A 24,376-nucleotide genomic window follows, 5' to 3' on the forward strand; every position below is an offset into this window, starting at 1 on the left:
AATAAAACTCACAAGAGGAACTAAATGAAGAGGAGATCAGATCAGTCACTCAGTCGTGTCCAACTCTTTTCAACCTCATGAATCACAGCACGCCAGGCCTCCCTGACCATCACCAACTCCCGGAGTTCACTCAGACTCACGTCCAACAAGTCGGTGATGCCATCCAGCCATCTCATCCTCTGTCATCCCCTTCTCCTCTTGCCCCCAATCCCTCCCAGCATCAGAGTGTTTTCCAATGAGTCAACTCTTCGAATGAGGTGGCCAAAGTACTGGAGTTTCAGCTTCAGCATCATTCCTTCCAAAGAAATCCCAGGGCTGATCTCCTTCAGAATGGACTGGTTGGATCTCCTTGCAGTCCAAGGGACTCTCAAGAGTCATCTCCAACACCACAGTTCAAAAGCATCAATTCTTCGGTGCTCAGCCTTCTTCACAGTCCAACTCTCACATCCATACATGACCACAGGAAAAACCATAGCCTTGACTAGACGAACCTTTGTTGGCAATAGTCAACTTGAAAAAGAATGTACAGTAATGATTGTAAAGATGACCCAAAATCTCAGAAAAAGAATGGAGGCATAGATCAAGAAGAAACAAGAAATGTTTAACAAGGAGCTAAAAGATTTAAAGCACACACTGAGATAACAATGTAATAAGTGAAATGAAAAAATACACTAGAAGAAGTCTGTTACCTAAGAGTAACTTAGGCAGAGGTATGAATAAGTAAGCTAGAAGACAGAAAGGTGGAAATCACTGCCACAGAAGAGAATAAAGAAAAAAGAATAAAAAGAAAAGAGGACAAAGACAATGTTGACCTCTGGGACAACATTAAATGGACCAACATTCGCATTATTGGGGTCCCAGTAGAGGAAGGAAAAGAGAAAGTTCCTGAGAAAGTATTTGAAGAGATTATAACTGAAAACTTCACTAACATGAGAAGTGAAATACTCACTAAAGTCCAGGAATCACAGAGTCCCATACAGTAGGAAACCAAGGAAGAATGTGGCAACATATATTAGTAAAACTGAAAAAAAAATTAAAGACAAAGAAAAGATATTAAAAGCAACAAACAGCACACAAAGGAATCACCATAAGGTTATCAGCTGATTTTTAGCAGAAACTCTGCAGGTCAGAAGGGAGTGGCATATGTTTCAAGTGATGAAAGGGAAAAACCTGCAACCAAGAATGCTCTAATCAAGACTTTCATACAGATTTTATGGAGAAACCAAAAGCTTTACATTGAAGCAAAAGCTGAAAGAATTCAGCAGCACCAAACCAGCTGTTCAAAACAAATGCTAAAGGAACTCCTCTAGGTGAGAAAGGGACCAGTAACTTACACTTGATCTTAGCCAAAAGGCCGAGAAGCAATGGACCAATAACTTAAAACAAACTTGTATATATAGACTTCAGAATCTCATGAGACTTGCAAACTAAAAAACTACAAAAGATACACAAACAAAAAAAGAAAAAGCAATCCAAACACAACACTAAAGATAGGCAGCAAATCAAATCACAAGAGCAGAAAACAGAAGAGGAAGGGAAGGAAAAAATCCAACAAAAAGAAATCGAAAACAATTTAAAAATTGTTAATAGGAACACACATACCAATAATTACTTTACATATAAATGGATTCAATTCTCCAATCAAAAGACATAGATTGGCTGAATGAATACAAAAACAGGGCCCATATATATGCTGTCTACAAGAGATCCACTTCAGACCTAGGGACAAATACAGACTAGAAAGTAAGGGGATAGAATTAGACTATGCAACAGGCTTTTTTTAAGCCACAGTAATGATACTCACATCAGAGAATAAAGACTGTTACAAGAACAAGGAAGGACACTACATAATGATAAGCGATCAACCTAAGAAGAAGGTATAACAATTGCAAATATATATGCACCAAAAATGGGAGTACCTCAATATATAAGGCAAAGACTAAGAGCCATAAAAGAGGATATAAACAGCAATACAATAATAGTGGGAACTTTAACAGCGGACAGATAACAATGGACAGATCATCCAGGGAGAAAATCAATAAGGAAACACATGCCTTAAATGGCACATTAGACAAGACGAACTTGAAATTTGTGGAACATTCCCTCCAAAAGCAACAGAATACAGTTTCTTCTCAAGTTCATATGGAACATTCTTCAGGATAGATAACATCTTTGGGCACAAATCAAGCCTTGGTTAACTGAAGAAAATTGAAATCATATTAAGCATCTTTTAAGATCATATTGCAATGATATTAGAAATCAAATACAGGGGAAAATGGAAAAAAAAAAGAAGCACAAACACGTAGAGACTAAACAATACATTACTAAACAACCAATTGATCACCAAAAAAATCAGAGAGGATATTTAAAAAAAAACCTAGAGACAATGACCTTTAAATCACAATGATCTAAAGCAATGCAATGTAGCAAGAGCAGTTCTAAGAGACACATTTATAGCAACACAACCTAACCTGAGGAAACAAGACAAATGTCAAATAAACAACCTTACCTTAAACTTGAAGCAACTAGAAAGAGAAGAACAAGCAAACCCCAAAGTTAGTAGAAGTAAAAATCAGATAAAGATCATATCAGATCACAAATAAACGAAACGGAGATGAAGAAAACAATAAAAGAGATCAATGAAACTAAAAGCTGATTTTTTGAAAAACTGATAAACCTTTATTTAGCCAGATTCATCAAGAAAAAAGCCAATAGGACTCAAATCTATGAAATTAGAAATGATAAAGTAGAAGTTACAACTGACACCACAGAAATGGACAGAATTAAGAGACTCCTGAAAGCAACTATAAGCCAATAAAATGGACAACCTAGAAGAAATGGACAAATTCTTAGAAAGGTACAACCATCCAAGACTACACAAAGAAAGAAATGGAAAATATAAACAGCCAAATCATAAGTACTATAATTGAAACTGTGGCTTTAAAGCGTCCAAAAAACAGAAGTCCAGGACCAGATGGCTTTATAGGCAAATGCTACCATGACTTAACCCTGCATATCACCACTTAACCAAGCACATCACCAGTTGCATTACTCTTGCTCCCTGAATAGCCTCATGATCTGCTGTGTTTCTGATACCACACCTAAGTGACAACTTGATATAGATAAGTTTATGATGCTTTCTTTGGGAATGATTCAGTTCAGTTCAGTCGCTCAGTCATGTCCATCTCTTTGCGACCCCATGGACTGCAGCACGCTGGGCTTCCCTATCCATCACCAACTCCTGGAACCTATTCAAACTCATGTCCATTGAGTCGGTGATGCCATCCAATCATGTCATCCTCTGTTGTCCCCTTCCTCTCCTGTCTTCAATCTTTCCCAGCATCAGGGTATTTTCCAATGAGTCAGTTCTTCGAATCAGGTAGCTAAAATTCTGAAGTGTCAGCTTCAGCATCAGTCCTTCCAATGAATATTCAGGGATGATTTCCTTTAAGATTGACTGATTGGATCTCCTTGCAGTCCAAGGGACTCTCAAGAGTCTTCTCCAACACCACAGTTAAAAAGCATCAATTCTTCAGTGCTCAGTTTTATTCATAGTCCAACTCTCACATCCATACATGACTAGGAAAAACCATAGCTTTGACTAGACAGACCTTTGTTGGCAAAGCAATGTCTCTCCTTTTTGATATGCTGTCTAGGCTGGTCATGGCCTTTCTTCCAAGAAGCAATCATCTTTTAATTTCATGATGCAGTCACCATCTGCAGTGATTTTGAAGCCCCCAAAAATAGTCTCTCAATGTTTCCATTATTTCCCCATCTATTTGCCATGAAGTGATGGGACTGGATGCCATGATCTTAGTTTTCTGAATGTTGAGTTTTAAGCCAGCTTTTTCACTCTCCTCTTTCACTTTCATCAAGAGGCTTTTTAGTGTTTCTTCGCTTTCTGCCATAAGAATGGTGTCATCTGCATATCTGAGGTTATTGATATTTCTCCCGGCAATCTTGATTCCAGCTTGTGCTTCATCCAGCTCTGCATTTCACGTGATGTACTCTGCATGTAAGTTAAATAAGCAGGGTGATAATATACAGCCTTGACGTACTCCTTTCCCAATTTGGAACTAGTCTGTTGTTCCATGTCCAGTTCTAACTGTTGCTTCTTGACTGCCATACAAATTTCTCAGGAGGCAGGACAGGTGGTCTGGTATTCCCATCTCTTTAAGAATTTTCCAGTTTGTTGTGATCCACACAGTCAAAGGCTTTGGCATAGTCGATAAAGCAGAAGCAGATGTTTTTTGGAACTCTTGTTTTTTTGATGATCCAGTGGATGTTGGCAATCTGATCTGTGCTTCCTCTGCCTTTTCTAAATCCAGCTTGAACATCTGGAAGTTCACAGTTCACATACTGTTGAAACCTGGCTTGGAGAATTTTGAGGATTACTTTGCTAGCATGTGAGATGAGTGCAATTGTGCAGTAGTTTGAACATTCTTTGGCATTGCCTTTCTTTGGGATTGGAATGAAAACTGACCTTTTCCCATCCTGTGGCCACTGCTGAGTTTTCCAAATTTGCTGGCATGTTGAGTGCAGCACTTTCACAGCATCATCTTTTATGATTTGAAATAGTTCAACTGGAATTCCATCACCTCCTCTAGCTTTGTTCATAGTGATGCTTCCTAAGGCCTACTTGACTTCGCATTCCAGGATGTCTGGCCCTAGGTGAGTGATCGCACCATTGTAGTTATCTGGGTCATGAAGATCTTTTTTGTATAGTTCTTCTCTGTATTCTTGCCACCTCTTCTTAATATCTATTTGAAGCTGTTTTAATTCTGGAACATTTTTATTATTTTGACCAAATACCCTCCCAAACGGATGTTTTCTAATTTCCCATCCAATATCTGGAAACAATTTCTTCCTTGTCTCACACCCTTGGCTATAACACACCCTAATAGTAAAACTCAATCAATGTTCCTGGAGTGAATCAATGGTTGAGTCTGTGGCTCTCCTCCCCTCATTTAAACTCTCCTGAATGATATTGGATTCAATCAATTCAACTGGTTATAGGCAAAAACCCAATCAGGATTAATCTGATGGACAGTCTGGAATCTAATCAGGCACCACTTTCTGGTTGGCTGTTTGTAGTTGGGCAAGGGGGAAGATGTTATTAAAAAGGCCTTTAAAAGTCTCAGGCACCAAAGAAAAGATGCAGAAACTTTGCCTTCTGGAATTACTATCTGGGATCTCATCCAGTCTTAGGACTGAGCCCATCCTGACAACCACATCAGAGTTGGTAAGTTACTGACCTTAGTTAAGGACTCTCTTACCTTATCTATGGTCAGTGGTCTTGAATTGTGTCATATAGCTCAGGATGGCAGGGAGAGATTTTTTTAGTTAGTCTTTATCCATGTTTTTGTTTTTGTTTTTTGGCGTTGCTATGTCTCCATTAGCTTCATTTGCTCGGGTTTTCTCTGGTTGCACCTAGCAAGGGTTACTCTTGATTGCAGCGCACAAGCTTTTCAGTGCATTGGCTTCTCTTATTTCAGAGCATAGGCTGTAGATGCATGGGCTTCAGTAACTGCAGCATGTGGGCTTGGTAGTTATGGCACACTGACTCAGTTGCTCTGCAGCATGTGGAATTTTCTTGGACTAGGGATCGAACCCATGTCTCTGTATTGGCAGATGGATCCCCATCTGCTGCACCTTGTTAGTGGTAAAGAACCTGCCTGCCAATGCAGGAGACATAATGAGATGAGGGTTCAATCCCTGTGTTGGGAAGACCCTCTGGAGAAGGGAATGGCAACCTAGTCTAGTATTCTTGCCTGGGGAATCCCATGAACGGAGGATCCTGGTGGGCTACTAACAGCCCATGGGGTTGCAAAGAGTCAGACGTGACTGAAGCAACTTAGCACACATGCATGCGCCACCTAGGAGTCCCCTAGTTACTTTTTTGCCGATGAACAAATTTAACATTTTGGTTTTGCCTCTCAGTGTAGTTTTGCCTCTTTCTCAACATTTTGATTTCTCCTTCGGTTTATATCAATTCAATTACCTTAAACAAGCAGATTTTCCTCTTAATAAAAACAGCTGTTTAGAGTTTTATTCCTTGTCATTTAAAATATGTAGTTTGTGCAAATGGTATTCATTTTAGGGGTCTGTCCTTCATCCTTTCCAGCTCAAGTAACTGTGGGAATTGAGGATGGAGGTTGAGTTGTGTCACATGATGCTTCTATTCAGTAGTTTTAGGGCCCTAAGAGGAGAAGACAATGGCAACCCACTCCAAGACTCTTGCCTGGAAAATCCCATGGACTGAGGAGCCTGGTAGGCTACAGTCCATGGGATTGCTAAGAGTTGGCACGACTGAGTAACTTCACTTTCACTTTTCATTTTCATGCATCAGAGAAGGAAATGGCAACCCACTCCAGTATTCTTGCCTGGAGAATCCCAGGGATGAGGGAGCCTGGTGGGTTGCTGTCTATGCTGCTGCTAAGTCGCTTCAGTCATGTCCGACTCTCTGCAACCCCATAGACAGCAGCCCACCAGGCTCCCCCATCCCTGGGATTCTCCAGGCAAGAACACTGGAGTGGGTTGCCATTTCCTTCTCCGATGCGTGAAAGTGAAGTCACTCAGTCGTGTCCGACTCTTCGCAACCCCATGGACTGCAGCCCACCAGGCTCCTCCGTCCATGGGATTTTCCAGGCAAGAGTGCTGGCGTGGGGTGCCATTGCCCTCTCCAGGGCTGCCGTCTATGGGGTCGCCCAAAGTCAGACATGACTGAAGCGACTTAGCAGCAGCAGCAGCAGCAGCAGGACCCTAAGAAAGTGTTAAAGTTTTCACCAAAATAATTAGGGTCAGCCTTCAGGCTTGGGGTATCCACTTCCCAGTTCATCATAATAAAGCAAAGCAGTGAATGGAAATTGATGGGCAAGTGTTTGGGCTTCTTCCTCCTTAGTACTTATGAAATTCTTGCTCTGGTCCCTGTAGAAGCAGCATTATGGATTTTCACCCATGAAAACTAGAGTAAAATTCTGGTAAACTGGGGGTCTTCTGGGCTTCCTTCGTGGCTCAGATGGTAAAGAATCTGCCTGTAATGCTGGACACCAATGTTTGATCCCTGAGTTTTCCAGCCCCATGGGAGCAGTGGATATGGCTATGAGTTGGTTCCTCTGAAGAATGGGAATACCAGTGAAAGGGTGCTCATGCTTGCCTTCTTCCCTGCAAGTTTCCACAGGATTCTTTTTGAGCAGAGTCAGAATGAGTATCTGGAATCCACCCAGACTCCTGGACCAAGCGGTGTTGAGCCTGCTGAGGGATGAGGCCTTGGCCATTTCTGCTCTGGAGTATCTGCCCATCGAGCTCTTCCCCCCACTCTTCATGGAAGCCTTCTATGGGAGTTGCAGAGAGACACTGAAGGCCATGGTGCAAGCTTGGCCCTTTGTCCGCCTGCCTCTGGGGGGACTGATGGAGATGCCTCACCTGGGAACCTTACAAGCAATGCTGGATGGACTTGATGTCCTGCTTTCCCAGAAGGATCAACCCAGGTGAGTCTGATTGAAGTAGACTGGTAGAGTCAGGGGAGTCTTTGAAGAGACAGCTGAGGTCAGAGTGTGAATGGCCAAGGGATAGACCAGAGGCTTCTGATGATGCCAATGAGGAAGTACAGAGACTTAGCCATTGCTGAACACACTCTGGGAAATGTTTTCAGGAAGTGTAGGAGTGCCTAAGATGCAAGGGAACCTGAAAGTACACTTTCTGCCTCCTTCTGCTGCTGCTGCTACTAAGTTGCTTCAGTCGTGTCTGACTCTGTGCGACCCCATAGACAGAAGCCCACCAGGCTCCTCCATCCATGGGATTTTCCAAGCAAGAGTACTGGAGTGGGGTGCCATTGCCTTCTCTGCTGCCTCCTTCTGGTGATGCTTAAGGAAGGTGTAGAAGTGGATAAAAGGAAAGATGGAAGGGGAAGAGGAGATGCAGGAAACTGAGGCAGAGAGGGAAGAAGAGGGAAATGTCGAGAATGTGAAGTAAAAGCTCAGGTGGGATGTCTGAGTATCGCCTAAATTCTGAGGCTGTGGTTTTATTTTGGTGGATCTTGAAACCATCTCTACCAATCTACTCTTCCCCCCACAGGAGGTGCAAACTGCAAGTGCTGGATTTAAGAAATACTGGCCAGGACTTCTGGAGAATGTGGTCTGGATCCAGTGTCCAGGTGTCCTCAAGCTCATTAGAAGAACCAGTGGCTAAGAAGAGGCCAAGGACACAGTGGACCTTGGTTCCCTTGGAGGTGTTCATAGAACTTCACATCAATGGAAGGACCATGGATGGATTCCTCGCCTACCTCATGAGATGGGTGGAGGAGAGGAAAGCTTCCATACACCTGTGCTGTAAGAAACTAAAGATAGAGTCAATGCCCAGAGACAATATTATGAAGATCCTGAGTATGGTGCAGCTGGACTGTGTTGAGGAGGTGCGAGTACATTGTACCTGGCGGCTGTCCAGCCTGGCTGTGTTTGCTCCTCTCCTGGGCCAGATGAGCAATGTGCAGAGACTCCTTCTCTCTCACACAGACATATCCACACTTGAAGATCAGGAGGAGCAGCATGTTGTCCAAATTACTTCTCAGTTCCTCAGGCTGCACTACCTCCAGGATCTCTTTCTGGAATCTGCCTTCTTCCTGGAAGGATGCCTGGACCAGATGCTCAGGTGAGTGTGCACCACTGGCCAGGTAACAGTGAACACAACTCACCACCCCCCTCCCCTCCAGGCACAGAACTCGGTTTCACTGGTATCTGAGTTGGGGAAGCTTGCACTCTTAGAGCCCAGGGGCCAGGGCAGGGAAAACAGGATAGGGTATCAAAGGAGAATTTCCCTAGAATTTTCGTGCTGTTGTTCAGTCGTTCAGTCATGTACAACTCTTTGTGACCCCATGGACTGCAGCACACCATGCTTCCCTGTCCTTCACTATCTCCTGGAGTTTGCTCAAACTCATGTCCATTAGGTTGATGATGCCATCCAACCATTTCAACCTCTGTCATCCCCTTCTCCTCAAAATTTTCATAGCCCTCCAAATTACAGGAGGGCTATAAGATATAGGCTTGCAGTATTTCTTTATCTACATCAGAAGAAAGGTCGGGGTAGGGGGACATGCAGAGGTTGAGGCACAGTGGCTGGCAAAGTTTAGAAGCAAGGAGCAAAAGCTCCTACTTGATATTTTGTGCCTAGCCCCTGGGGAAAGAGTTCAGGCACCCTAGGAGGGAATGACAAACCCCTGCCACAGAAGCCTCAGGTACACTGACTGGGAGAAGGTGCTAAAGGGTCAAGAACGCAGGCCATGCACAGACTATTCAAAAAAAAAGCCACACTTTATTTATTGGTCAAAAAAAAACAAAAAACCAAAACCCTCTAGAATGTCAAGCATACTTTCTCCTTTGCTGTTCTATTCTGAACTGTGGTATCACATAACCACCCAAATCAAGGTAGGTGTTCAAGCTGGATAGAGGCTCTGGAAAGGGACACCTTATAGGTAGCTCTATAGACTAAGCTTTAGGATCTAGTGGTTGGGTATATGATTTCTTCCTTAAGAAGGGATATCTTAATTTAGATGACTTGAAAATAGGTAAGAGAAGGGGAAATTAAAGAGGGAAAACTCCATGTTTGAACATTTCTAAACCAAAGCTCTGTGCTTAACACTTTTGTGATCACAACAGGCCTGTCTCAAATTCCCTGTCTGTAAAAGGCTTTTTGCTCCAGATAAGATAATTGATATATGGGAAATGCATGATTCTGGAGGTGATAGTAGTAGAATAGGAGCCAAAGGGATCATAAAAGCTGGTAGATGGCTTGCAGCTAATGCAGGGATGTAAGTGAGACCCTGCAAACTGCCATCTTCATGGGATGTTGTGAGGCCTTGCCCAGACTGGTCCTCTATGCATGTCACCCAGAAACCTCACCTGGCTTCTGGGTATGCCTGGGGCCCAAGCATGGGTGGAAGGAAGTCTGAGTAGGAAGCATTTTAAGTATGTCTCTTACTATTAACATTCAGTGATGCCCATTGTTGATTGAGACAAGATGTCGGGCTCTGCTGTGAGCTTGTTCTAGTCCATTCTATGATCTTCATTCATACTCATAAGGAAGTGGAATGTGTTTTACTCTACTACATAGATGAGGAAAGAGAGTTTTCCAGGTTCTGTGAACTTGATCCAGACATACTGTGAAGGTTAAAGGACTCAGGCTTAAATGAGACTGGGAATTCTGGGTAATGATCATTATCAGATGGACAGACCACCCTTGGCCTTTAGCAAATTTCTTGTCTCTCACCTTGAGGTCACCTTCCACCCCAGTTTTTAAGACATTATAATTCTACTTCTCCCCAGGTGCCTGACAAACCCCTTGGACACCCTTGGAATAACTCACTGCCTCCTTACGAATTCAGACTTGACCCATCTTTCCCAGTGTCCGAATATCAGTCAGCTAAAGGGCCTGGATCTGAGTGGTGTCACCCTGACCTACTCTAGTCCTGAGCTCCTTCCAGGTCTGCTGGAGAAAGTTGCAGCCACCCTCCAGGAACTGTACTTAGATCAGTGTGGGATCATGGATTCGCAACTTGAGGCCATCCTGCCTGCCCTGAGCCACTGTTTCCAGCTTAATTTCTTTAGCATACGTGGAAACTTCCTCTCCATGGCCATCATGGATAAGATGCTTCGACACACCTCGGCGCTGCCCAGTTTATGTCAAGAACTGTACCCTGTCCCTCAGGAGAGTTTCAGCTCTCTGGGAATCCTCCAAATGGGGAGACTTGCTCAGTGTCGAGCTGAACTGCTTGAGATTCTGAAGGACTTGGGACGTCCCAGGACCATCTGGATTAGTTCCAGCCCCTGTCCTCACTGTGGAGAGGACACATTCGATCATCCTGAGCCCATCACATATGGCAGTAACACCTCTGCCTAGTTGGGTGCATCGATCAGAAGCTTTCTTCTGAGCATTTGGAAACTGGAATCTATATTATTGGTACTTTGTGAAGGGAAAAGAGACCCATGGTTTCAGACATTTGCTCAGTGTGAATGTAAAAAGGGAAAGTGATCCTGCAGGGGTGCAGGACTGCAGAGAGAATAGCTGATGCTGAGCAGTAATGGAAATTTGTGTACATGTGTCCTACAGAGTAAGAATTATAAACCTAAACTTCTGAAGGTGGATTCAAGCTTGTGACCCACATGTTGGAGCTATCCCTGGGTAGATGATTGTAAAGAAATAATCAGAAATAAAGAGACGCTCCGTGTAAACCAACTGCTGCCCTCCATGTATCATCTTTTTTTTTTTTTCCTCACTTCACATTGCAGGAATCTCCAGATGCAGATTAAAAAAAAATTCAGAGTTTCTGAAATTACCATTTTCACCCATTCTTTATTCTGTCTGAGGCATATCTCCAGAGTTTGCTCAGATTCATGTCCACTGATTCAGTGATGCTATTTAGCCATCTCATCCTCTTCCACCACCTTCCCCTTTTCCCTTCAATCTTTCCCAGCATCAGAGTCTTTTTCCAATAAGTCAGCTCTTCACAACAGGTGGCCAAAGAATTGGAGCTTCAGCTTCAGCATCAGTCCTTCCAATGAATGTTCAGGGTTGATTTCCTTTAGGATTGACTTGTTTGATCTCCTTGAAATTCAAGGGACTCTCAAGAGTCTTCTTCAGCACCACAGTTTGAAAGCATCAGTTCTTTGGTGCTCAACCTTCTTTATGGTCCAACTCTCACATCAATACATGACTACTGGAAAAACCATAGCTTTGACTATACAGACCCTTGTTGGCAAAGTGATGTCTCTGCTTTTTAATACCCTGTCCTAGTTTGCCATAGCTTTCTTTCCAAGGAGCGAGTGTCTTTTAATTTCATGGCTGTAGTCACTGTCCACAGTGATTTTGGAGCCCAAGAAAATAAAGTCTGTCAGTGTTTCCACTTTTTCCCCATCTATTTGCATGACATGATGGAACCTGATGCTATGATCTTAGTTTTTTGAATGTTGAGACTTAAGGGACATCTCTTACCTCCTTACATATTCCTATGTTTGTTCAATGGCTAATACATACAAGGGTGAACATACCCAGTGTCCAATAAGCCATTAGAAAGAAGATTTCTTTGCAGGGCCCTGATTGCTGACTCACACCATGACCTTAGACATGAGTAGTCCCCATGTTTCTCCTCGTGGATCTATAAGTTTCACTTCTTGGCACTTCTGTGTGTTGGGAAATGGCTTTTCTGCACAAGGCATTGCTCACAGTTCTGGAAGTGGTCATCTGCACTGCAGATAAGCTGAGCTTCTGCATCTCACTAGCCAGTTACCCCAGTGGGTAATAGTCCTTGAATTATTCTAGTTGGACCTGTGAAGTTATACAAATTTCTCTGAACAAAAAACTAAAACTATATGGGCATGTAACGTGGGTTTTTTTAAATTTCTTATTAAAAATTACATCCTTTGGGGGCTAGGTTATATTAATGAAAGAATGACTTTCATAACACCTTCTGTATCTCCCCATTAACGAAGATGAGCATAGCATGTTTTGACACCAGATATCAGGATTTATACAAAACATCTTTAAGTTTCCTTGCCTGTGGTAAGACATTTTAGTTGTTAGGGTTCTCCTGAGTAACCACTATTGTGCAGCTGATTGTTGAACAATGTGTCAGTGAAGGGTGCTACTCCTACTCAGCTGAAAATCCCCGTATAATTTATAGTCTACCCTCCATTTCCTCATTTCCACATCCTTATTTTCCCCAACCAGATCCTGTAAAATGACATTTACTCTTGAAAAATGTTTGTGTGTAAGTCAACTGAGCATTTCAAATCAGTGTTTTCCACGGTCACTTGTTATGCATATAGGAAGACTTCCATTATGGTAATGGGCTTGCCTGGTTACACAATCTGCTATCTGTAACCTAGACAACCTGCAAAGCCAGTGCTACAACTCAGACTGGGGATTAAAGCTCAAAACTAGGTAAACTGATGGTGTTAGTCCAAGTCTGAGGCCAAAAACCTAAGAAGCAGGGAACCACCGTTTAAATTTCATAGCATGGAGGCTTGAGAGCCAGAAGCTTCAATGTTTGTAGGTAAGAAGTAAGAGAGGAGAAAATTTGCCCTCCTTGCTTCATTTAGAACCCAAGGACTGCGAGATGCCCACTGGATGATGCCCAATGGTGAGGGCAGGTCTCTTGACTCAGTCCTTTCCAATGCTTATTTCTTCCAGAAACACCTTCAAACATAACTCATGTTTTACCAGCACTTTTTTTACATAAGAACATTTACACAAGAAAATTTACCATCATAATGACCCTAAAGAGAAGGCATTCACAGAAAAACTGTCTGCTGAGGTTTCATGGACTGGTGTTGCTGATTCGAGGTGTGGGGGGTGGATATAGGAATGGGGGACCTTAGGCAAGAGCTCAGTTTTTCTGGTGTGCATATGTGTGTGTGTGTGTGTGTGTGTGTGTGTAAAGGAAGACAATGATACAAACCTAGATCCTGGGATTTTCTAGGATTCAATGAGATGAAGCACTTGAGAGCTTGGCTACCAACCTGGCATATAGTAAGACACTAATTAAATGGGTCTTTTCCTACTTTTTCCCTCCTTGCCACATGTAAGTTATTTCGATGTCTTTTTATGTCTCATGTTACCTGAATAAACCAGACATTATTTATTCATTCACCTACAGAAAGACATCTTAATTGCTTCCTTGGTTTGCCACTACACTCTGTGGTCCCACAAATGAACAGCAAGCCTGATGAGCAGTAAAAGTTTATAACTTCCTGAAAATCTTTAAAGTCAGTTTATAGTGAAATGTTATTTTGGACTGAAATGCAAATCTGGGGAATGTCAACTTTAGCTGGCTATCAATAACACAAATAAGTTGGATATGGAAGAAATAACACTTGTGGTCAACACATTGCACCATGTAAACTGCATATGCGCCTGTAACCAGACAGGACCCTATGCAGCATTCCTGGACTGATCCCCCACCAAGTACTCCTCCTGCCTCTTGTTTGTAGAGAACCTTTAGGCTCCTATGAACCTGTAACAGGACAGGACCCTATGGGGCATTCCTGGACTGATCCCCCACCAAGTACTCCTCCTGCCTCTTGTTTGTAGAGAACCTTTAGGCTCCTATGAACCTGTAACAGGACAGGACCCTATGGGGCATTCCTGGAGCTGATCCCCAGAGAACCTTTAGGCTCCTATGAACCTGTAACAGGACAGGACCCTATGGGGCATTCCTGGAGCTGATCCCCCACCAAGTTCTCTTCCTACCTCTTGTTTGTAGAGAACCTTTAGGCTTCTAGGTTTTCCTCAAGTTCCAAAGAATAAATATAAACAGAAAATATGAGAAAATGGGGAAACGGGGAAACAAGCAACAGACAATAATAATAGTTTAGCCATTCATCAAATTCAAGGATCTTGAAAACCTCTTCAAGGGCTACAGATAATATCTGAGCCATGTTCTTGAGCTGTTTGTAGACACTGAAACTCCCACCAGGTGGAAGAAGTTAACAACATGCTGACCAGAAGCGAGTAGACCATAGACAAATTGGAAGAAGAAGGTTGATGAAGTTGGCTTCCAATTACATCATCACCAACTAATCAGAAGATTGCCTTGGAGCTGCTCCCCACAGCACTCTCCCTCACTCTGTATTCAAAAGTCTTTTCCTGAAAGTCATCCGGAAATTTTGCCCTTTTGAGCAAGTGGTTGTCCCTGTTCTTTGTTTAGTGCCTGTAATAAATTCTGCACTTTTCTCTGCCATCCCCATGTTAGTATATTAGCTTCACTGCATTGTGGTGAGCAAGCAGGTTTGATTCAGTAATTAGGGACAACTTTTTTTGTTTTCCATGCTTTTGTTGGTTATGCCCAAGGAAGACAGGGTGATATTCTCATTGTAAAAATCCCAATGATACAGACAGAACAAGCCTTTCCACTATACTTCCTCCTCATCCAAGGCCCTTCTCTAGTTTGCACCTCCTGTGGGGAAACAGCAGATGGGGTGTAATGCTTTAAGATTCACATAGAATGAAATCACAGTCTCAGAATTTTAGGCAACACTCAGACTTCCCATGTGTGCTTTTATTTCACATTCCTAACATCACCTGCTGCTTGGCCCTCTTCTTCTCTCTCTGCCTCACCTTCCTCCATCTCCTTTTGCCCTTCCGTTTTCTCTGGCTTTCTACTTCCAGTGCCCTTAGGCATCCCTGGGAGGAGGCTGGGACATGTACTTGCATGTTCTCTTGCATTTTAGGCACTCCTGCACTGTTGGAAAGCATTTCTCAAAGTGAACTGAGCAATAGCCAAGGCCTCTGAGCTTCTTCTTTGGCATCTTCAGAAACCTCTGGTCCATCCCTTGGCCAGCCACTCTTATGACACCAGCTGTCTCTTCAGGATGTCTAGGACCTTACCAGGATACTTGGATCAGACTCACCTGGGGCGATCCTTCTGGGCAAGCAGGAAGCCAAGCCCATCCAACACTGCTTGTAGGTTCCCTAGTGAAACATCTGCATCACACCCCTCCTTCAAGGTCTCACTGTGTCTCCAAAGGAGGTTGAAATAAACAGTGGTGAGAAGAGCTCTGTGGGCAGATACTCCAAAGTGGAGATGGCTGAGGCCTCGTCCCTCAGCAGGCTCATTGCTGCCAGGTCCAGGAGTCTGAGAGCATTCCAGACACTCGTGCTGACTCTGCTCTAAAAAGAATCCTATGAATATTTGCAGGGAATAAGTCATCCTTCTCAGGCTGAGTATGACCTTCATGTGTATGACCTTCTCCTCAACCTTTAGAGGAAGCAAATCAGGGCCATAGTCATTGCTCTGGCAGTGGTGGAAGAGCCTTTGTTTACACAAATTATATTCTGGGCTGTTTTGGCACAATAACATAGGTTCACCGATTCTGGCACCATAAGTAATGTCTTGCAAGTATCATGGAGATGGAAACATCAACCACTACCCTATTCATTTTTTTCCACATCTTTGCTTAATCATGCCTTAGTTGGAAGTGGGTACTATGAGCGTAAAACAATCTGTTATGGGGGAAAACTCTCAGACTATACTTAGATCCCTAATCTGTGGGAATAGGAGGGTCATGTGAACCAACAGGGCCTCCATCCTCAGTTCCCACAAGCAACCTGGCTGGGAAAGCTTAAGGAGATACCACCAAAATGAATGCTATTTGTTCTCAAACTAATTTTTTTAAATGTCAGGAAATAAAATTCCAAATAGATATTTTTTATTAAAAAGTAACTCTGGTAGGTTAAAGTGTTTTAAAATGATATACATCAAATTACAGATCAAGATGTTTGCTGTTAAAAGCAAAGCTACACTTAGAGGCAAAACCAAAACCTTAAATCTATTCACTGAAAAGGAAGAAAAAGGAAAATCTCCCTGCCATGCCTAACTCCATGCCATCATTCAAGACCAGGTTACCACAGGGGAAAGCTCGATGTCCTTAACTGAAACTGTTATCTTACCAGCTCTGCTGTGGCTGGCAGGATATGCAGACCTCTGTTCTGTTGGAGAACCCAGGCAGTGACCACAGAGCAAGAAAATTCTGCATCTCTTCCTTGGTAACAAAGACCTTTCTAATCACATTTTTCATCTTTTCAATTACTACCTTCCAATCAGAAAGTCATACCTAATTGTATTCTAGACTGTCTATCAGGTTAATCATGATTGTATCTTTGTCTTTACTCAGATGAATTGACAGAATCACATATTCATTCAAAAAAGAGAAAGTATGGGTAGAGGGCATGACAGTCAAGGAATCATTCCTGGATTTGCTCTACAAACACTGACTGAGTTTTTCTAATAGGAGCACTCCGTAGCCCTAAGTGTGAGACAGGAAGGGTTTAGTATCTTCCTTAAGGAGACTAATAATAAAAATAAATAAATAAAACTAAAAGCATTATTATTGGGGATTTTTGACAGATCAAAATAACCAAAATGTCCCAGAATTAGAACTACTTCCTAAAGACAATGGTTTCTTTCTCCTTAAAATCTGAATATAAACAAGTCCTTGTATCAAGTTGCCACCTGTTATGTGGGCAACATAGCAGATCATGAACCAGTCAAGGAGCAAGAGAAAAGCAATTGGGGATATGGTTGGCTTAAAGTCATGGCTTCTCTGAAGGAAGAAGATTATGGCTTCTCTCAGCTCATAATCACGGTGACAAGTAAGGATGGCAGCTGAGTATATCTAAAAGTACCCAGTGAATGACCCAAACAGTGTGAAATTTTTTTTTCCTATTAGGTAGGATCAAGATTAAAATTTTTTCTCTGAATGGAGACTAGAAATTTAAAGGGAATAACTAAGAGGAGATAGTGTTAATCTTTAAGCTCTTTACTTTCCAGAATGATGGGATCAGCTCAGCAAATTGACTTAAAAACACCAAATCTGAGAGTGTGAGTGGAGAGTGAGGCACCCAGCCCTGGGAACTCAGACATTTCCAAGTCTGAGGGCCACTGAGGGTGGACACTGTGGTCTCTTTGGAAACTTGGAGCCAGGGGAGAAACTAACATGGGTCAGTTGCAAATAACCTTGTCCTCAACGTGGCAGCTGTTCAACCTCTTCACGGATCACTTCTTGTCATGGCAAAGGGGCTTGCATAACTCATGAAGCTATGAGTCATGACATACAGGGCCACCCAAGATGGACAGGTCACAGTGAAGAGTTCTGACAAAATGTGATCCACTGGAGGAGGGAGTGGCAAACCACCCCAGGATACTTGCCATGAGAACCTCATGAACTGTATAAAAAGACAAAAAAGATATGACGCCAAAGATGAGTCCCCCAGGTCAGAAGCTGTCAAATTTGCTACTGGGGAAGAGAGAAGGACAACTACTAATACCCTCAGAAAGAATGAAGGGTCTGAGCCAAAGCAGAAATGACCTTCAGTTGTGGATATGTCTGGTAATGAAAATAAAATCAAATGCTGCAAAGAACAATATTGCATAGGAACCTAGAATGTTAGTTAGGTCCATGAATCAAGGTAAATTGGATGTGGTCAAGCAGGAGATGATAAGAATAAATATAGGCATCTTAGGAATCAGACAACTAAAATGGATGGGAATGAGTGAATTTAATTCAGATGACCATTATATCTACTACCAGAGAAGGCAATGGCACCCCACTCCAGTACTTTTGCCTGGAAAATCCTGTGGACGGAGGAGCCTGGTAGGCTGCAGTCCATGGGGTCACTAAAAGTCGGACACGACTGAGCGAATTCACTTTCACTTTTCACTTTCATGCATTGGAGAAGGAAATGGCAACCCACTCCAGTGTTCTTGCCTGGAGAATCCCAGGGATGGGGGAGCCTGGTGGGCTGCCATCTATGGGGTCGCACAGAGTCAGACACGACTGAAGTGACTTAGCAGCAGTAGAAGCGTATCTACTACTGTGGGCAAAAATCCCATAGAAGAAATGCAGTAGCCCTCATAACCAACAGAAGAGTCCAAAATGCAATATTTGGGTGAACCTCAAAAATAACAGAATGATCTCTGTTCATTTCCAAGGCAAGCCATTCAATATCACAGTAATTCACATCTATGCCTCTACCACTGATGCCAAAGAAGCTGAAGGTGATCAGTTCTGTGAAGATCTAGAAGACCTAGAACTAACATCAAAAAAAAAAAAAAAAGATATTCTATTCTTCATTGGGGATTGGAATGCAAAAGTAGGAAGTCAAGAGATACCTGTAGTAACAGAAAGTTTGGCCATGGAGAACAAAATGAAGCAGGGCAAAGGTTAACTGAATTCTGCTAAGAGAATGCACTGGTCATAGCAAACACCCTTTTTCAACAACACGAGATGACTTTACACTTGGACATCACCAAATGCTCAATACCAAAATCAAATTGATTACATTCTATGTAGCCAAAGATAGTGAAGCTGTATACAATCAGCAAAGACAAAACCTGGAGCTGACTGTGGCTCAGATCTTCAACTTCTCATAGCAAAATTCTGGCTTAAACTAAAGAAAGCAGGGAAAACCATTAGGTCAGCCAGGTATGATTTAAATCAAATCCCCTATGGATATGCAGTGGAGGTGATGAATAGATTCAAGGGATTAGATCTAGTAAAGTGTGCCTGAAGATCTATGGACAGAGGTCCATATTGTACAGGAGGCAGTGAAACAAATCATACCAAAGAAATAGAAAAGCAAGAAGGCGAAGTGTTTATCTGAGGAGGCTTTACAAATAGCTGAAGAAAGAAGAGAAGTGAAAGGCTAGGGAGAAAGGGAAAGATAAATCCAACTGAATGCAGAATTCCAAAGAACAGCAAAGAGAGATAAGAAGGTCTTCTTCAATGAACAGTGCATAAAAATAGAGGGAAACAACGGAAGGGGAAAGACTAGATATCTCTTAGGGAAAATCAGAAATATCAAGGGAATATTTCACCTAAAGATGGGCACAATAAAGGACAGAAGCGGTAAAGGTCTAGTAGACGCTGAAGAGATCAAGGAGAGATGGAAAGAATACATGGAAGAACTGTACAAAAAAGATCTTAACGACCTGCTCCCTTAAGGAAAGCTATAGCAAAACATAATACATTAAAAAGCAGAGACACTGCTTTTCTGACAAAGGTCCATATAATCAAAACTATGGTTTTTCCAGTAGTCATGTATGGATGTGAGAGCTGGACCATAAATAAAGCTGAGCTCCAAAGAATTGATGATTTCAGACTGTGGTGCTGGAGAAGACTCTTAAGAGTCTCTCGAACTGCAAGGAGATCAAACCAGTCAATCCAAAAGGAAATCAACCCTGAATATTCATTGGAACTACTGTCGCTGAAGCTGAATCTCCAAACTTTGGCCACCTGACGAAAAAGCCAACACACTGGAAAAGAGCCTGATGCTGGGAAAGATTGAAAGTAAAAGGAGAAGGGGGTGGTAGAGGATGGGATGGGTGGATAGCATCATCATTGGCTCACATGAATGTGAACCAATTCCAGGAGACAGTGGAGGAGAGAGGGAGTTCTCATGCTGCAGTCCATGGGGTCACAAAGAGTCAGACATGACTTAGTGACAGAACTACAACAACAAAAGGTATCCCGCCTCACCTGTCAAGCTCCCTTTCATTGTTCAAGTAAATTGCCTACCCTGCAAGCATTCCCTAGCTTGGACAGTACATTACAAGACTTCTTCCTCCACCTCTCTAGATAACTCGTCTGACATACAGGTCACTATAGAGCAATAATTCTTTAAGTTTTGTTTTTTTCAGATCATGGATCTAGGCTTTCCCAGTTCAAACCAGTCAAAACCATAGAACTTTCAAGTGGGCCTGCATAAATGTACAGTAGATGATTTTTTTTTTTTCAGAAGAAAGCCAAAAACTCCATCCACAGATCACACTAATGCCACCATCTTCTGAACAAGTATTCCATAAAAAAGCATGTAACTCAGATGCACCTGCACAAAGCTGTGATTTCCTCACCTTTTTTCCTGCCTTCAATCACCTTGCCCTGTCCCTTTGAGCTCCTTACACTCTGCACCCATAAATATCCCTACTCACCTGCCTTTGAAGTGATAGGGCTCAGACTTCTCATGTTTCCTCATGATTGCCTTGTAAATAACCCTTTTATCAGCTTCAAATTTCAGAATTTAGCATTTGGCTTGCTGGACTTCCCTGGTAGCTCAGATGGTAAAGAATCCACCTGCAATGCAGGAGACCCTCGTTCGATTCTTACAGAGTGAAGATCTGCTGGAGAAGGGATAGGCTACCCACTCCAGTATTCTTGGGCTTCCCTGGTGGCTCAGCTGGTAAAGAATCCACGTACAATGCAGGAGACCTGGGTTCAATCTCTGGGTTGGGAAGATCCCCTGGAGAAGGGAAAGGCTACCCACTCCAGTATTCTGGCCTGGGGGATTCCATGGACTTTATAGTCCATGGGGTCACAAAGAGTTAGACACAACTGAATGACTTTCACTTCACTTGCTGACCGCCATACTGAGTATGCTCCATTTTGTCTATTAACTTATGAACAACGAAAGAAATAAGCAGAGAGGTAAGAGACCCTCCAGACAGAATAAAGAATGTGCAGGAATGGTAAGGTTTTGGATCATATACAACTCAGTGCCTTTTTAAAAAATCACTAACTGGAGATTGCTGAGGTATAAACTGAAAAAGAGAGTAATAGATCATGGAAGGCAGCAGTCAGTTTTCAATGAGGGTCTCTATTTCTAACAATTGCTTTACAAATATCTACCCAGGGAAAATTTTACCATGTGGGTCTCAAACCTGTATCCAGCTCCAGAAACTGAGGTTCATATTTGATTGTATAAACACATATTCCCAAAAGTTCTGTCACATCCCAGAGCCTACATTTCACCTTGCAATCCTGCACCTCCGCTGTATCAGCTTTCCATTTCCCATTCACATTGAGCTGATGTCTGAAATCATGGATTGGTTTACTTTCATGATGCATCTATTGCCTAGATTTTAGTTTACAAATGCCCAGAGGAAAGCTTTGACAGATGTATCCAACTAGGCAGATGTATAACAGTGGTACAGAAAGTGCTCCTCAGAATAGAATGTTTTATTGCCCCAGAGAAGACATTGGGCTGGAGCTAAGCCAGATGGCCCTTGGAAATCCTAAATCCCGCATAATCTCAATGAGTTTATCCCAAAGCTGGGCCAGTCAGCACAGGTGGAGGGCTCCATGAGGGCTGTAACTCTCCTGAGAGGCAGGATAAAACTCCTCACTTTAGTTGATCAGCCCAGCGGTGTGACTCAGCAGTTTCTTCATTATGGCCATAGAGAGAACATTCCCACACAGACTGAAGGTCCTGAGCTGGGAACAGCAGCTCAGAACAGGCAGGATGGACTCAAGCTGGGACTCTGTGATCCCACACTGCTCTAAGTTCAGTTCCTAGAGGGTGGCTGCAACTTGCTCCGGAAGAACGTGGAGGATCTCAATACTAAAGTTGATCATGGTGACACCACTCAGATCCAGGCCTTTGAGCTGATGAATGTTTGGGTGCTGGGACAGATGGGTCAGGTCTGATTCTGTAAGCCAGCACTTAGTTATTGCCAAGTGGTCCAAGGGGGTCCTCAGGCATCTGGGGAGAGAACCAGCAATTAGATCTGAGAAACCAGGAAGGCAGCTGAGCTAAAGTTGTCAGATAGGTGATTGGCCCAAAGTCAAAGTCATACTAACAGCCTTCTGAAGGTCAGTACCCAGAATGACCAGTCTAATTTTAGCCTGACATTCCATCTCCACATCACCTGTAAACCATCTGCAGTTCTGTATGATCTCTGGCTTCTGCTCTAATTCCATCCTCTTAGAACCATGCATTTCTTAAATATTAACTAACTTACCTGGAGCAAAAGACAACATTTTAGGGACTAGTAATTTGAAATAAGTTCATTGTGTTCAGAAACCTTGTGAGCACAGAGCTCTTCTCTCTGTCTCTCTCCCTCACTTTTTCTTTTTTTTTCTGGCTGTACCACATATGAAGTTTATGCAATCTTACTTCCCCCGTGAGGGATCAAACCTGGACATTGAACCTTGAAAGAATAGAGTCCTAACCGTGGACAACCAGGAAATTTCCAAGAAATTCTCTTAAAATTGCTCAGGTCTGAGGTGATTTCCCTTCTTTAATGCTCTCTTCACTTACCTGTTTTCCTAAGTCATCTGACATAAGATTTCCCTTCTTAAGGAAGAACTCATGTCCACCCTCACTGGATCAAAACCACCCCATGCTTAGCTTTCTAATATGGCAGTGGTTTAGTTGCTAAGTCGTGTCCAACTCTTGCAACCCCATGGACTGTAACCTGCCAGGCTCCTCTGTCCATGGGATTCTCCAGGTAAGAATACTGGAGTGGGTTGCCATTTCCTTTTCCAGGGGATCTTCCCGACCCAGGGATTAAACCTAGGTCTCCTGCATTGCAGGCTGATTCTTTACCTACTGGGCTATGAGGGAAAACCTAGTATGGTGTCCCTGCTTGTTCTTCTACCTTAATTTCAGAGGTGAGGTGATACCACAGCTCAGGAGAAAGCAGCTAGGGACCCTGTGTACCTGGTATGCCAGTGATGTGTTCACTGTTACCCAGCCAGCGGTCCACACTCACTGAGCATCTGGTCCAGGCAGCCTTCAAGGAAGGAGAGTCCAGATAGAGATACTGGAGATGTCGCAGCTTGAGAAACTCAGAGGTAAATTGGACAACTTGCTGCTGCTACTCCTGCACTTTGGGCTCTTTGGGAACTTGGAGCCAGAGAAGATATAAACCTGGCTCAGTCCCAAATAACCCTGTCATCCAAAGGCAAGTGCTACCAGGAAAGGTTTTCTTTAAGTTTCTTTTTCTTTTCTCACTGAGGACACTTTGCAGATGACAAATTTTCCCAGCCATATTTCAGGGGTCTTAGAAGTCAAATAAACCATAATTTCAAAGGACGCTTTTCAAGTATATTTAGATCACTACTGTTTCCTCAGACCTAGCTAAGTTCCACACAGATTCTGATCAAGGTGACACCTTAGGCACAGAAATAAAATTCTTGTTTTCTCTTCATAAATAACAACAACTTTTCTACACTAAATACATAAGTTCTTATTGGTGTTTAATGTTCTACCACATTCAGGGGTGACTCCTACTTTGGGATACATCATATAAAGATTTCTTTGAAATTTAAGGTCATGCATAAAGGGAGACCATTTATTCTATAAGAATTTTCCATGCATCTCACCCACCCGTTATTTGATACCTGAACAATTTTATACACCTGTGGCCACCAAAGTGAAGATACTCTGAAGAAGCTCTACAGTAAAAATTAAACACAACAATCTTATTTAACTATGCTTCAATAATTAAAAAAAAAAAACAACTTGGGGCTTCTGTGGTGGTCCAGTGGTTAAGAATAATCTTACAATGCAGGGATACTGGTTCAATCCCTGGCCCAGGAAGATCTGGCCTGCCACAGGGCAACAGCTACTGAATCTGCACTCTGGAGCCTTTGAGTTCCAACTCCTGAGCCCGTGGGCAACAACAACTTAAACCTGTGCACCCTAGAGCCTGTGCTCCTAAACAAGAGTAGTCCCCACAGTGAGAAGCCCAATCAGCACAACTAAGAGCAGGCCCTGTTCGCCACAACTAGGGAAAGCCCACGCAGCAGTGAAGACCTAGCACAGCCAAAAATAGGAATCAGTCAATCAACCAGAAAAGAATTCTCTGAAGAAAACTCGTGGGCTAATATGAGAAACTCCAACAGTGGCCGGACTCCAAGTTGGTCATTCTCAGGTATGTGGGAATCTGAGGGATATTCAGAACCTTTCCTGAGTAGTCATCAGTTGTGGAAGTTGTGCCAAAGAAAATTATAGACAGACACAGCTTTAAGTCTGAAGGCAAATTTTATTCAGCCCCATGACAATAGTGGGCCAAATGGGGTTCTTTTGACATTCCAAATTTGATAGT

The 24,376-nt window shown here is 42.8% G+C and overlaps 1 protein-coding gene across 1 annotated transcript; it reads left to right on the plus strand.

Moving 5' to 3' along the window:
* Nucleotides 1-7,203: 7,203 nt before the first annotated feature.
* Nucleotides 7,204-10,893, plus strand: LOC133227370 (PRAME family member 27-like). The gene is made up of 3 exons (XM_061381813.1): nt 7,204-7,490; nt 8,077-8,649; nt 10,320-10,893. Exons 1-3 carry the CDS (start codon nt 7,204-7,206, stop codon nt 10,891-10,893), a joined length of 1,434 nt encoding a protein of 477 aa, XP_061237797.1.
* The last annotated feature ends 13,483 nt before the right edge of the window (nt 10,894-24,376 follow it).

The sequence above is a fragment of the Bos javanicus genome, chromosome 16, assembly GCF_032452875.1.
Source record: "Bos javanicus breed banteng chromosome 16, ARS-OSU_banteng_1.0, whole genome shotgun sequence".
Taxonomy (NCBI): Eukaryota; Metazoa; Chordata; class Mammalia; order Artiodactyla; family Bovidae; genus Bos; species Bos javanicus.

Bases quoted from the DNA above. Each gene is read 5' to 3' on its own strand.
- LOC133227370 (XM_061381813.1), top strand. From the start codon at position 7,204: ATGAGTATCTGGAATCCACCCAGACTCCTGGACCAAGCGGTGTTGAGC. The intron at 7,491-8,076 runs GTGAGTCTGATT...TTCCCCCCACAG, and splicing joins TCCCAGAAGGATCAACCCAG to GAGGTGCAAACTGCAAGTGC. The intron at 8,650-10,319 runs GTGAGTGTGCAC...ACTTCTCCCCAG, and splicing joins TGCCTGGACCAGATGCTCAG to GTGCCTGACAAACCCCTTGG.